The 13,392-nt window shown below is 37.9% G+C and overlaps 1 protein-coding gene across 1 annotated transcript in view; it reads left to right on the top strand.

Moving 5' to 3' along the window:
• The window catches only part of Pkhd1 (PKHD1 ciliary IPT domain containing fibrocystin/polyductin), a 433,222-nt gene that overhangs the window by 165,294 nt on the left and 254,536 nt on the right, over positions 1-13,392 (top strand). Inside the window, exons 38-41 of the mRNA XM_028766634.1 lie at positions 6,713-6,920; positions 7,313-7,470; positions 9,828-10,019; positions 11,715-11,840. Coding sequence (XP_028622467.1) covers positions 6,713-6,920; positions 7,313-7,470; positions 9,828-10,019; positions 11,715-11,840 — 684 coding nt within the window. The remainder of the gene's footprint in view (positions 1-6,712; positions 6,921-7,312; positions 7,471-9,827; positions 10,020-11,714; positions 11,841-13,392) is intronic.

Below are 13,392 nucleotides of genomic sequence, written 5' to 3'. Positions count from 1 at the left end.
ATCTTTTTAGATACATATTAAATGTTGGAGAAAACAGATTACATGTATGACTTTGAGGTCCTCTAGAGCATGTGTGACCTGGAATATGTGTCAAATGAGAGTTTGGCTTGTGACCTTTTGCTCCCATGCTATATCTCTTCACTCTGATAAGGTGCCTTCTTCCTCAGACCACAAATCCAGTTGGCCATCTTTTAAATATTTTAACATAAACCAACCAGATTTCACATTTTCTTTCTAAAACCTTTTTTTCCAGGTCTGGTCATCCAAACAAGATTATTCTTTTTAATAAATAACCAATAAAGAGAGCATAGCTGAAGAAATTGGAGAACCTTATTCTTCTTCTACGTTTACCCAGTAGAAGATGCCCCATCAGAAATCAGCATCAGTAGGAGTTCCAAGTCCTGCCTAGATTCTACGTAGCACAGCTCCTCTAATTCTAGGTGCTTTCCCTTCTTGTCTTTTTAAATCCTCAACTTAGAACTGTTCTGAAGATGGTAGATGCAGAAGTAGAATACAAGACACTGGTCAAGAAGCTGAAAAATAAGGAACAGAACAGATTATCAGGCAGCCCAGTCTGAACACACTCATGTGCATCTGCAGGGAAAGGCATACTCTTTGATCAACAAGACCAATTATCTGATTGGATAGATGAGCTTACAAAACACAGGAGAAGAAATGAATCAGGGTGGTGTTTACCTCTGTGTAGCAGTCCACACCAAAGTCATACTGTAATAAATAATTTTCTAGTGAAAATACAAAATTTTAAAGGAAAGATATGTACAGAATCAGAGTACAAGTACAGGGTCAAGAAAGGTAATGAAATAACTTACAATCTTCTTACGGCATATTAATACATATCTTTCTTGCTCCTTTTTATATTCATAGGTTAATAAAACTGCGTGTTTATAAAACTCTAATTGATACTCATCTGTGTATTTCTTATACTGGGAATTAGTATTAGGGAAATGAAGCTGTTCACTTTATGTTTGTCTTCTTGGTGATAGACCAACAAGAGAAAAGGAAGCATCACTACTTTACTATAGGGAAGATACATGTAGAAATTAGGGAAAACAGCTTGTGAATAATTGAGAACAACATTTCTAGATGATCATTTTTGTCTATTTCTATTATTATGGGAACATTATTCTGACAAGTGATTATGTGTCTATTATCTATGTATCTATTTATTTATGTATCTATGTATCTACGTATTTATCATCTATCCTCTTCTATCACCTATCTATCTATCTATCATCTGTATCTATCTGTCATCTATCATCTATCATATCTATCATCTATCATATCTATCATCTATCATATCTATCATCTATCTATCTATCTATCTATCTATCTATCTATCTATCTATCATCATCATCACTTGTCTATCAGTTTAACTATCTTCATTTCCTTTTCCCTTTCTTCCATCCTCCCTTTCTCCTTTTCTTCACTCCCTCTCTCTCCCTCCCTCTTCCCTTCTTTCTTCCTTCTTTCCTTCTTCCTTCCCTCTTCCTTCTTTTCTTCTTCCTTTCTTCCTCTCTTCCTTCCTTCCCTCCCTCCATTCCTTCTTTCTATCCCTCTTCTCTATCACTTTTTTGAAAAGTCTTGTGAATTTTTCACTTGGAACAAAGATTTATGTCCTACAAAACAAACAGAGGACAATTAGTGAGTTTCAAGCGTGTCAACCCACGAAAATTATTTCCTTTCTTCCCATGCCCATTTGCTAAAAAGTGGTTCTCTGGGACTGTGTAATTACAGATGAATGGCAGCGAATTGCTTGGACAATAATTGGTAGGAAGTACAATTATGAGGGGCCATCAGTGGGAGTAAATGAATAGTTGGTTGCTTAACCAGTCAATGTTGAAAGCCATGTGAGGTTAAGTATTGTGTTGAATTACAGGCTTTGTCATTTAAGCATATTTATAAATCACTAATCTTTTTAAGCTGTATTTTTATATAATCTTTGATTTGTGGTACAGTACAGGAGCTTCCCAATGTGGGTTTTAAGAGTTCTGTGAAGAAAACCATGCACATTTGAAGTGTAGAGTGCCAGTCATCCAGTTACCTTGCACAAATAACTTTTGTAAAGTAATGTACACAGTGTTTTGAGGACTGAAGCTAATTTCACACAGTTGGTGTATGGTTCTGTTAAGAGGTTGAGAATTGTGTTACCTCTCTATTTCTTTGGTCCTGGATTTAAAAGTTCCATGTTCAGAATTCAGAGTTGATTATCTCATTATTATGTAAATTATATCCTGGGAGAATTTTGGTTTTCTATCTGATTATGTTAACACATACAAAAATGAAAATCACAAAATTCATGCATTCATGTTATGACATGGGGAGGTCAAGTTTACCTGTTGAATAACTACAAAAATGATTTAATGCTGACAAACATGATAGTAGCCATAGGTTTCCAACTGTATGAGCTTCCTCAGGCCTCTTGGAATCTGCTCAGCTTGTAGATATTTCAGTAGTAATAAATAAAATTGTATTTCCTGACCCCTTCAGCTCTTAGAACACATAAGCTGTTCCCTATACTCCCATCTGCTATATGTGTATACTCATGCTGAACTGCATGTAGCTTGGCAAATTTGTCTACTGTCCTCAGCACAAGGCGTCTTTAATGCTGGCTTCTACTTGCTTCGACTTTCTTTGTTATTGTTTTGTATTCAGGAAAATAGGATGTACCTACCATCTCCTCCCTATCCCTGCTGTTGTTAGCTTCCCTGGGAATACTGAACATTTAAGTATTCAAGGCTTCCATTTTCCCCAGCTGCATAAATCTGAAGGTGTTTAACACATACTCTAATGCATTCCCTTTCCATGACACCAAGTCCAATTTAATTGAATAGACATTCAATATTTGAGGTACTTGCTTCCCTATGTCTTATTGTATAACACATAATATATATGTATATTGAGTACCTATTATGTACCAGGCACGGTGATTGACGTTGATGTTATTATAGTGAACAAAATAGGTATTGCTTTTGCTGGCAAGCTTAGTAGTTGAGGCAGCCAGGTAATTGCAGCACTAGAGGCCAAGTTGTGGTTGAATCAAGCATAAGCCAGAAGACAGGGTGCTGTGATAAATTACAACACAGATTTTGACTATCCAGGCAATCCTGAAGGCTTGCTTTATGGCTAAAAATAATCACTCTAAAGAATGCAGCATGCTGTCTTAGGAGAATCTCAGAAAGGAACATAAGATATAAAATGCTTCTGAGAGCCTTGTTATATCCATCCATAGCTATATGTACTATGGGTAGAAAAGGACCCAGATATGACACATGATATATCATTCCTGTATTCCTTGCTCTCTTTATTTGATTCTTCATACAGTCTTATTCTCTCATACAAAACAACTCAAATAAATGACTTACCCACTGCTCAGCTTTTCTTGTGTAGACTTAAACCCCAGATATGCTCACTGATTGTTCCAGTCAAATACTCTATGTCACTCTTTCGAGTAGGTTGGAAGAGGTAAAGAATAGCAGGCAATTGAAGTGTTCTCTGAAGTCCCATGGAAATGTTAGGCAATGGTCTACTTTAGAAGGAGGAGTGGAGGAAGCTTTCAGGGCATGGAACTGACAGAGGGCTGGAGGCAGGAATGATGACAGTAAATGGACCCAGGTTAAGAGGTGAGCTTCTTGGGATAGAAACATCGTTACTAACTCAGAACCTATAGAGTTTACTTGGAGACAATTGGAGAGTTACAAAAAAAGAATTTGAGCTTTTGTTATTGGGATCTGAAGAGCGAAATTACAGGTGAGCCAACAAAGAAGAGACTAGGTTAAAATGATTCACCAGAATCTCTTTTAGAAAGCACATGATAGGGGTTAGGGGAGGGACTGAAGGAGCTGAAGGGGTTTGCAACCCCATAGAAAGAATAACAGTATCAACCAACCAGACACCCCCCCAGAGCTCCCATGGAATAAACTACCAACCAAAGAATACACATGGAGGGACCCATGGCTCCAGCTGCATATATAGTGGAGGCCCTTGGTCCTGTGAAAGCTCAATCCCTTGGCATAGGTGAATGTGACAATGGTGGGGCAGGAGTGGGCATGTGGGAGGGGGAGCACCCTTAGGGAGGCAGGAGGAAGGGGTGTGGGATGGGGGCTTCTCAGAGAGGAAACCTGGAAGGAAGGTAACATTTGAAATGTAAGTAAACAAAATAGCCAATAATACAAAATAATGAACTGAACTGAAAAAAAAAAAGTACATGATAAGACATGGTTAGCGTAAAAGCCATTTGCAGAAGGTCTAGCTTAGTTGATTCTTATAATCCTTTTAACATCTTGAGTCTGAATGATTGTAGCTCACAAAAAGGTCAATATTTCCTATAGATCAAAGCAGGAGGGCAGAACTCCGGAGTGTGTCTAGGTTTATCTTAGTCATACACAGAGAGAATAATACTTTTGCAAAGAAAATGAGTAAGTTATGAAATAATTTTGCTTCATTGAAAGATGGTCAGTATTTGAAAGGACATGAGCTTATGCTAATAGTTAAGTATATTCTTTAAAAGTCTGTGAGTTTCTTTGTTCATTTTGACTTGGCTATATACAAGAATGATTAGCCAACAAATATGTTCCTTATCTTCACTTTTGATTCTTTTTGGTACAAAGTAACAGTTATCTTTAATATACAGGCAGATTCTATCTTTTATATACAGTCTTCAATACTTCACAGCATAGATGTATTTTTTTATGTAGCTAATCAAGAACAGGTTATAGAAATTCACACATATGTATATACAAATAAATAAACTTTATTTCATTTTAGCATTCCCAAGGGTTAAGATGTACAAACAAGGAATAAAATTAAAGTTATTTTCTTTGGGGATGATTTATGTCTTAATTTCCACCTGCCCTATAATTAGAAATTTTGAACTCCGTAAATGTTTCTTAAGATAAAATTATTGCCTTGGTAAACTTCAGAAATTACATCATTAACCCAAAGACCTTTCTCAGCCTAGAACAACATGGTTGGTACAAGTGTCTGTACACACACAGACAAATAAATAAAGAGGAAAGTTTAAAATAATTTGAAAATGATTTATTGTCGGCCACCCCTGCAGTTAGGAATTCAAGTATTATTACTTTACTTCAGTGCGGCAGGGGAGGACAGCAACTTGCTGTGGGCTAAAGGTAAATTATGATCTATTGCAAAGGAGGAAGGAGATGTAGTGAGGAGAAAGGGAAGGAGTCGGGAGTAAGCAATGGGTTTTCTGAACTATTGCTTCAGATAATGCCTTTAAAAATTTGCCTTGACCCCTGCTGGAAAATACCAGTGCAAATTGTGAAGCAAATGACATTCTTAAATCTTTGATAGTTAAGGGCATATGTACTTGGTGTGGGGGGTGGGAGAAGGGTGTGCCAGAGTACAGTGCCCACTAAGATATGAAGAGTCACAAGTGTCCTTGCTTCAATGGCTTGATAATGTAATCCCAGATGTACCCAGCTTTAGTTGGAAGTGATCAATTAACACACAAAGTCTTAGAGTGTCTCTTTTAAAGTAATTGTTTACTCTGCTTCCAGTATATGGGGGTTATACTTTTCATGTTGTCAGTGAATGATGGACTTCTTCCTACATTGGGATAAAATATCTACTTTTTCATATTCGAAATACGAATGAAGTAAAAGCTCATTTTCCAAACACAAAGTGATACAGGGAAGGAAAAAAACTTGACATAAGCCAATGTCATTTTCTTTTTTAATTTAATTTAATTAATTTAGTTTTTTTTTTACATATTCACTTTACATCCTACTCACTGCCCACCTCCTGGTCACCTCCTCTCACAATCTTTCCTCCATCTCCCCTCCCCTTCCCCTCTGAGCAGATGGGGTATCCCCCCTCCCCGGGTATTCCCTCACCCTTGCACTTCAAGTCTCTGCAAGGCTAAGCACATCCTCTTCCATTGAGACTAGACAAGGCAGTGCAGCTAAAAGAATATATCCCATGTGCAGGCAATAGCTTTTGGGATAGACCCACTTCAGATGTTTGGGACCCATATTAGGCACGGGGGATGGGGCAGAGGCTGAGGGGAAGGCCAACTAATAACAGGCTTAACTTGAGAGCCAACCCATGGGCAAGCACCAGTCCCTGACACTATTAATGATACTTGTTATTCTTGCAGACAGGAGCATGTTGTCCTCTGAGAGGTTCCACATAGTAGCTGACCCAGACAGATACAGACACCCACAGCCAAACAGTGGTTGGAACTTGGTACTGTAATGGAAGAATAAGAGGAAGGATTGCAGGCCCTGAAGGTGACAGGAACTCTACAGGAAGACCAACAGAGTCAAATAACCTGGACCCTTGGGGCTCTCAGAGACTGAACCACCAACCATAGGTCATACATGGGCTGGACCTAGGCCTCCCCACACATATGTAGTAGATGTTCAGCCAGTGCCTTTTTTGTAGTGAAATCTGAGCTAGATACTTCATTAGCTAACATCTCATGAAATTGTCCTAAGCCCTATGCTATAAGTTCATATACTTCTACCTCTACATTTAACAGAAAAATGAAGCCCATCTATGCATATTTCCTCTATGTCAAGACTGGTTCACATGTACATTTTGTCTAGTGGCAGTATCTATGCCTTTCACCTTACTACTCTGTCTATGGCTGGTTTTATAAGCACCTTTTTATCAAATCGTATTCTTACAACCAAATTATGTGAACAAGTTTTCTCTTGGTTGCTTTAGGTTCAGTTCCAGAAGTTACTGTCACCTATCTTCGAGCAGCTGCACAAGCAGGAGACACAGTGTTGGCTCTGGAGGAAGCTGTCAACTGGCACTCTGGGGATAAGGCTGTCATTATCAGTGGGATGACTGTAGAAGGTGCTGAAGAAACAGAAGAGGTTGTTGTAGAAACTGTCCAGAATGCAGACCTCCATCTCAGGAAGCCCCTGAGGTACTCAGATTTCAGCTTGAATAGGTTCACATGGAGGAGAATGAGGTTTTAAATGAACTGGATTCTGAACGTTTATCTCGTAATGAGATACATTAGCATTAAGTAATGCTGGATGTTATGCTGGAAAAGAAAATAATGAAAGAAAGCTATGAAGATGAGGATCTCTTAAATGTTTTCTCGAGTAGGGATCCTAGAATTTCTGTCTTAGCAAGTGGTCAGTGAGTAGTTCCCACTGCTATGCATGCTGTGTCTTATAGATGTATGTTTGGATCTTTTTTGGGGTATTTGAGTTCCTAAAAACACAGATATTCCCAAAGAAGAATATATTTACTATTTCTAATAAGATGTATATTGATGTTTTCAAGTGCATCTTACTCTCTTATTTTTTTCAGATATTCCTACAACTTCACAGAGAACTGGGTAGTTGGAGAGAATCATATTTTGAAGACGACAGTGGCTCTCCTCAGCAGAAACATTATTATCCAAGGAAATCTTACTCTCGAGAGGATAAAGTTCCTCGATTCATGCCAGGAGGCCAATGCTGCTGAAGGTAGAAGTACAGTTTAATGCAAAACCCATAGAGTGAATACATGTTCTTCCTGTCTATCAATATGTCATAGGGCTGTGGTTGGTCTTCTTTGTTAAAATTTTTGAGTGTCCATAATTTTCTGTAATTTTCAGATTACTCTTGGCAGCTTGTCACTTCATCCTTTTCACTACTTCCAAGACATAAAAGAAACAGACAAAAGCCAAGGAAGTAATTTAATTCTTTATTCTGGGAAAACTTGTGCTAATGAATTAAACCTTGAGAGTTGGAATGCTGTAATTTTTTTTTTTTTTAATCCAAGGCTTCTCCTAAAATTACCCCTAAATCCTCATAATTCCAGAATCCTAAGCTTGGGTAGTTCATTCTTATTGATTAGATTTAGGGGGAGGGTTGTTTTCTGAACAACCTACTGCATACTCTAGGTAAAGGAGTATAAGAGCCAATTCATCTTCTGGTAGAATAGCAGGCACTGAATCATACTGATGTGCCTATTAAACATCTATTTCAGGGATGGTTAGTTTGGGAGGTTATGTTTTGGTTTCCCAGGCTGTAGATTATGAGGGCTTTCACATGCTGGGAAGATATCATTTGTCAACTTTGGTCCAGGATGGTGTGGGTGTCAAGGATGACTTCCAGGCATGAGCTCTGGATGGATGATGGGGCTTTTACTGTGATGGGAAGAGTGGAAGGTTTGGGAGGTATGAGGTGATGGCGAACAGGAGTTTAATTTTGTACATGTTGAAACTGAGAAGGCAGGCCAGTGATGAAATGAAGATGTCCAGCAGTGTCTGAATCCTGATAGAAATATCAAGGCTAGAGGTAAAGATTTCAGAGATATGTGCATTGAGGTGCACTTATACACAGTGTCATGACATAAAGGGTTGTTAGTACAGAATGATTATCACCTCAATCGTTTTCACTCAAAGTCATCAACTGACAAATATATAATTTGCTAAAAGAAAAAAAGTCTGTGTAAAAGTGGGTTAGAGTTGATTGACATCTAACTTCACATTTCTGCCAAATTGGGATTGTAATTGCACCAAAGCATAGAAATATACAACATTTCTTCATTTACTGCATCGTGGTCAATTCTTTGATGGATTAGCTTTTGTAATTCAGCAGAGAGTGACATATTGTTTTGATCTATTGCTACCTCTTTTGTTCATTACTGTGCTGTTGGAGTGAACCTGAGTGTATCAATACAGATGGGCATGTAGGTGTGCTGGTTACTGTTGTCAATGGGACAGAACCTCTAGTATCCTGGGAAGAAGTAGCCTTATTTGAAGAATGCCAATATTCGATCAGTCAAGAGACTTTCTTGACTGAAAATTGATGTAGAAAACCTTAGCCCACTGTGGGCAGTACCATCCCTAGGTAGATGAGTCTGGGCTGTCTAAGAAGGCTATCTGAGTATGAGCCAGAGAGCAAGCTGATATTGTCTTTGTCTGTTGGAGTCCGTACTCTGACTTTCCTTAATGATGGACTGTATCCAGGAGATGTAAAATGAAATAATCCTTTGCTTCCTTAAATTGCTTTATCACAGTAGACAAATGAAAGCAAATTATAACAATAAGTATATTCAAATTAGGTCATCTTTGATTATTCTGAGTGTTAACTCAGAAGAAATATGGCGGGTACTAACTGAATTTTGAAGATAACTTCTCATTTTGGGGTTATTTTCCCATTATTAAGTTTCACATGACAGTAGAAAACAATTGGAATGCTCCTCTTGTAACAGTGTAGCAATGGCAATTATATATTAGGGACAGGTTTTTTTTTTTTTTTTTTTGTGTGTGTGTGTTTGTTTGTTTTGTGTTTTGTCCATAATAGGAAGATAGCTGAGCAAGGAGATTGGCAAAGATTCTCAATAACTTGTCTGGAGTTCTCTACCATTTCTCTGGACACACTTTTACTAAATCCCCAAACACACAACAGTATAGTCAAGCAGAAATGTCATGGGGAACTTTGAGACTGGAAGGTGCTATGATAGCATTCAGTGCTCACAACTATCCACCAAAGTATCTAATATGAAAGAGCCATTTTATTGCATCTTTCATACAGGTTGTCTTTTGTATTGAAATCTCTACTGGTTTACCTGGGGTGGGACATGTTGTAATCTGCCCCCTTTTGATAGTAATTAAGGTGATTGTTTGGGTCGGGAGGTATTTCAGGAAATAGAGAGCAAGGGTCAGTATCATGTCCTAGAATTTTGATCTGTTTAAGCAGTCTGAAGAGAGAAATCTGTAACAGTGAAACGAGATGGTTGAATGGTTTGTCCTTTATATCGATAGAGCTTTGTAAACAGAGATTTGTCTAGAAGTATGCTTTAATTTTCCCCTGGACATCATTATGTGTTTCAGGTAACCTGAAGCACTGTTTGTATTCTAAGAGTGAGAAGATGCTGGGAGCCAGGGACCTTGGGGGCCGAGTCATCATTCAGTCCTTCCCAGAGGAGCCCAGCTTGGTCAAGCTGAAGGGAGTGGAGTTCCAAGACTTGGGACAGGCCTTCCATAAGCATCTGAGCTCACTCACACTGGTGGGAACTATGAGAGGTAGGGGGAGCAGGCATTAGCCTCTCGAGCTTTCCTCTGCTTCTATGTTGATGATACCATGTGATGGTGATATGTGAGACTGGGAATTGAGAGATGGATACATGTTCACAGGTTAGATGCTTTTCACACTTTAGTACCCAAGTAAATCCCACATGGAACGTATTAAAGTCCTATCATCATACTCTATCGTGTGGTCCTCCTCTTATTTTCATGTGTTATCTTGATACAGACTATAAAATAGCTTATTTTAAAACAGACAAAACCATGTATGTTAGTATAAAATTAAAAGAGGAACAACTGTCCATAGCATAAATAAATAAAAATAGGTTTATTTTCTTAAAGAAACCTAGGCTAAGAATGATAACTTTAAAATTTTGTTTGTTTAAAAATAAGAAAAAAAACTCAATTTAGGACTTAGTTCATAGAAATGCCCTATTTCTATGCATACAGAAGAATATACTTTTGTTTTAGTTTCAACATTACATGTAAAAATGAGTTTCTGTTATATATATGCATAAATGTGCATACACACACACATACACACACACACACACACTTATGGTCTTCTGAAGAAGTGTAAGAATGAGCAACAAATACACCATCTGCCTCAGTAAATGGTGGCATTCACTGTCGAACAGTCAGAAGCATTAAGATAGCTCCCCACAAACAAATCCACAGGATCTAATGGAGGCAATTCTTTATTTGCGGCTCCTTTTTTTTTTTTTCCAAGTGTGTCATATTGACTACCACGATTAGTCACGATCACCAGCCAATGAGAGTCTGGGTCCATGCTGGCCTGATATTCCTAATTCAAATTATTTTCAGAGCCCCAAATTTCCCTGAGAACGAGTTTATGACAATACAGGTGAAGCTGCCTCAATGATGCTGAAATGAACTGACATTTAAGAAAGTGATTACTTGGCCTCAATATCTCATCTCTGTATCTACCTCAAATAACGACACATGTCCTAGGCCCACCAACAAGTAAATGTTGGCTCTCAGTTACATTTGTGCAGCACAGGATAGTATTTCAATCAATCATGACCCATTCCACTGTGGGTGGTATTGTGCCTGGCCAGTTGGGCATGGGCTGTATGAAAAAGCTAGCAAACAGCTTTCCTCAGTGGCTTGCTTCAGATATTTTGCCTTGGATTGCTCAGTGCTAGACTGCAAACCATAAGATGGAATAAATCCTTTCACTCCCAATTTCCTTTTGGCCATAGTGTTGACCACAGGAACGGAAACTAAACTAGAACAGTTGAAAGTTATAAACATTGATTTATAGCCCAAGAAATAACAGTCATAACTTTGTATACAGGTATAGTTTTAAAAATCCAGGTTAAATCATATCAGGCCTTTGACCTCTGCTCTACCATATTGTGACAAAGAGCATTGAATAGGTAGAATTCTTGACAGCCATGTGGCTTTGTTTCTTGGCCATACTTTCTCTTTCTTAGATAAATAAACACTTGCCAGCATCTGTGTCTTAAATTTCAATACGTTTAATCTTTATGAGCTAGTGGCCTTGGTTGCCTATTTTTTTTAATTTGTTTGCTTCTTTTTTCCAAATGACTTAAGTTTCATTTTTGTGTGGAAAGTATATTTTGACAGTATATCTTGTTTGAACGTGGTCAACAGAATCAGAGGAGACTCTAAGGTGTGAACAAAACTTCCACATTACTCTTTGCTCTTCAGGTTCTTATATCCAAAGCTGTTCAGTGTGGCGCTCCTTCAGCAGAGGACTTAGCATGCATGGGACCTGGGGCCTGAAGGTGGACAGTAATATTTTCTATAAGATTGCAGGTCATGCTCTGATGGTGGGTAAGTAAATTTGCTTGGTTAATGTATATATTCTTGAGTAGGATGGGCAGTCTCTCATAGAACGTTCTCCCAAATTGTTGATTTTTAAATGTACAAAATCATTGTTTGTTTTTTTCTCCTGAGTATTATCTAATAGGACCTAGTTTAAAATCCCAAATTTACATTCTCTTACCGTCAAGTGACTTACTAAACCGTACCAATAGGAAATGAATCATTTAAAATTTGAAGCCAGGTTGCTAAATGTTTAATGGGAGGTTTTAAAATTTACTGCTGTAATTTCTCGTAATTCTTAGTCCATGCACAGTCTCAGATACTTGGGCTTGGAAAATGTTAGCTAAATATTTTAAAATTAAATTTGCATGTAGGTGCTTTAGTGGTGGACTGAGACTGGAGTTTCAGAACTAGCCATTGCTCACTAGTTTCTACTTCTTTTGTTCCTCTAGGTACATGAGCAGACATCAGAATTAGCCTTAGATAATTAGAAGTCTCAGCTGGCATCATGTTATTCCTGGAAAACAATCTAAAAGCTTTAGCTGGGCCATAGATAGTCTGTCAGTGATTTTCACCCTGACTTATTTATATAAACTCATCTTGATCTTTTTCATTTCTTCCTTCTGAGCTGTCATGACACAGAAGCTACTTTAGTTCCTTGTTTTCAAAGCTCATACTTTCTTGTGCCACATGGATTTTACACAAATCTCCTCTGTCTGTTCATGACAGTTAACTCATCTGGAACATTCCCTCTCCCCTACACCTCCAGGTTAGCATTTCTCAACTTACAATTAGGTGTCACACTTTTGACCATCAGATTCATCTTGTTTTACCACCAGATTTTGGGAGACACTGTCATCTTTGCATTTGTATGGATAGCTCCATGCGGGCCTGTCTGCTGCAAGGAACGAATCAATAAGCAATCACTGTTTATGTTGGAATATACAAAGCCAACCAGAGATTTCTGTTGAAATTTAAGAATAGAGCTATAATTGTTAGTGTTTTATTTATAAATGACCCTGGTGACATGATGGAAGTGCAGAGCTTATGTTACATTTAAGAAAACCTTTTGAGAGAAAAGTCTGAAAAGGTTATAATCCCAAATAAGATGGTGTTTAGTGAGGGAATATGGTTCCTATGAACTTACTTAAAACAAACTCTGGCTTGAAGGCAAAGAGTAGATCCATGAGGTCATCAATACAGAATCTTTTGAGTAGAGAAGGGTGGCCATAAGGAAGCCATGCCAACAGATAGAGTCTTGACTGTGGTCTTACTTTTTTCTATAAAAATGAGTCTATGACTATAAGCAGATATTTGGGGAGTCATCCTAACAGTATGATCTTAGCAGATAATGATACCAAATAGGCAATTTAAAAAAAAAAACTATAGCCTTGGTTATAGTAGATTATTGGCTCGATTGCCTTTGTATTGTAATCAAGTACTTAATTCACTATATTAATTAACTATGAAGTTCTCAATCATGCCTAAAAACAATCATAAGCTTGAATCCATTAAATGATATGGGAATCTCAGATAAAATAAAATCCTAGGAATGAAGGGT

This window comes from Grammomys surdaster, unplaced genomic scaffold (genome assembly GCF_004785775.1).
Source record: "Grammomys surdaster isolate TR1022 unplaced genomic scaffold, NIH_TR_1.0 169, whole genome shotgun sequence".
In the NCBI taxonomy this organism is placed as follows: domain Eukaryota; kingdom Metazoa; phylum Chordata; class Mammalia; order Rodentia; family Muridae; genus Grammomys; species Grammomys surdaster.
Note: the sequence above shows the minus strand (reverse complement) of the source record. Positions and strands in the feature narration are given on the sequence as shown.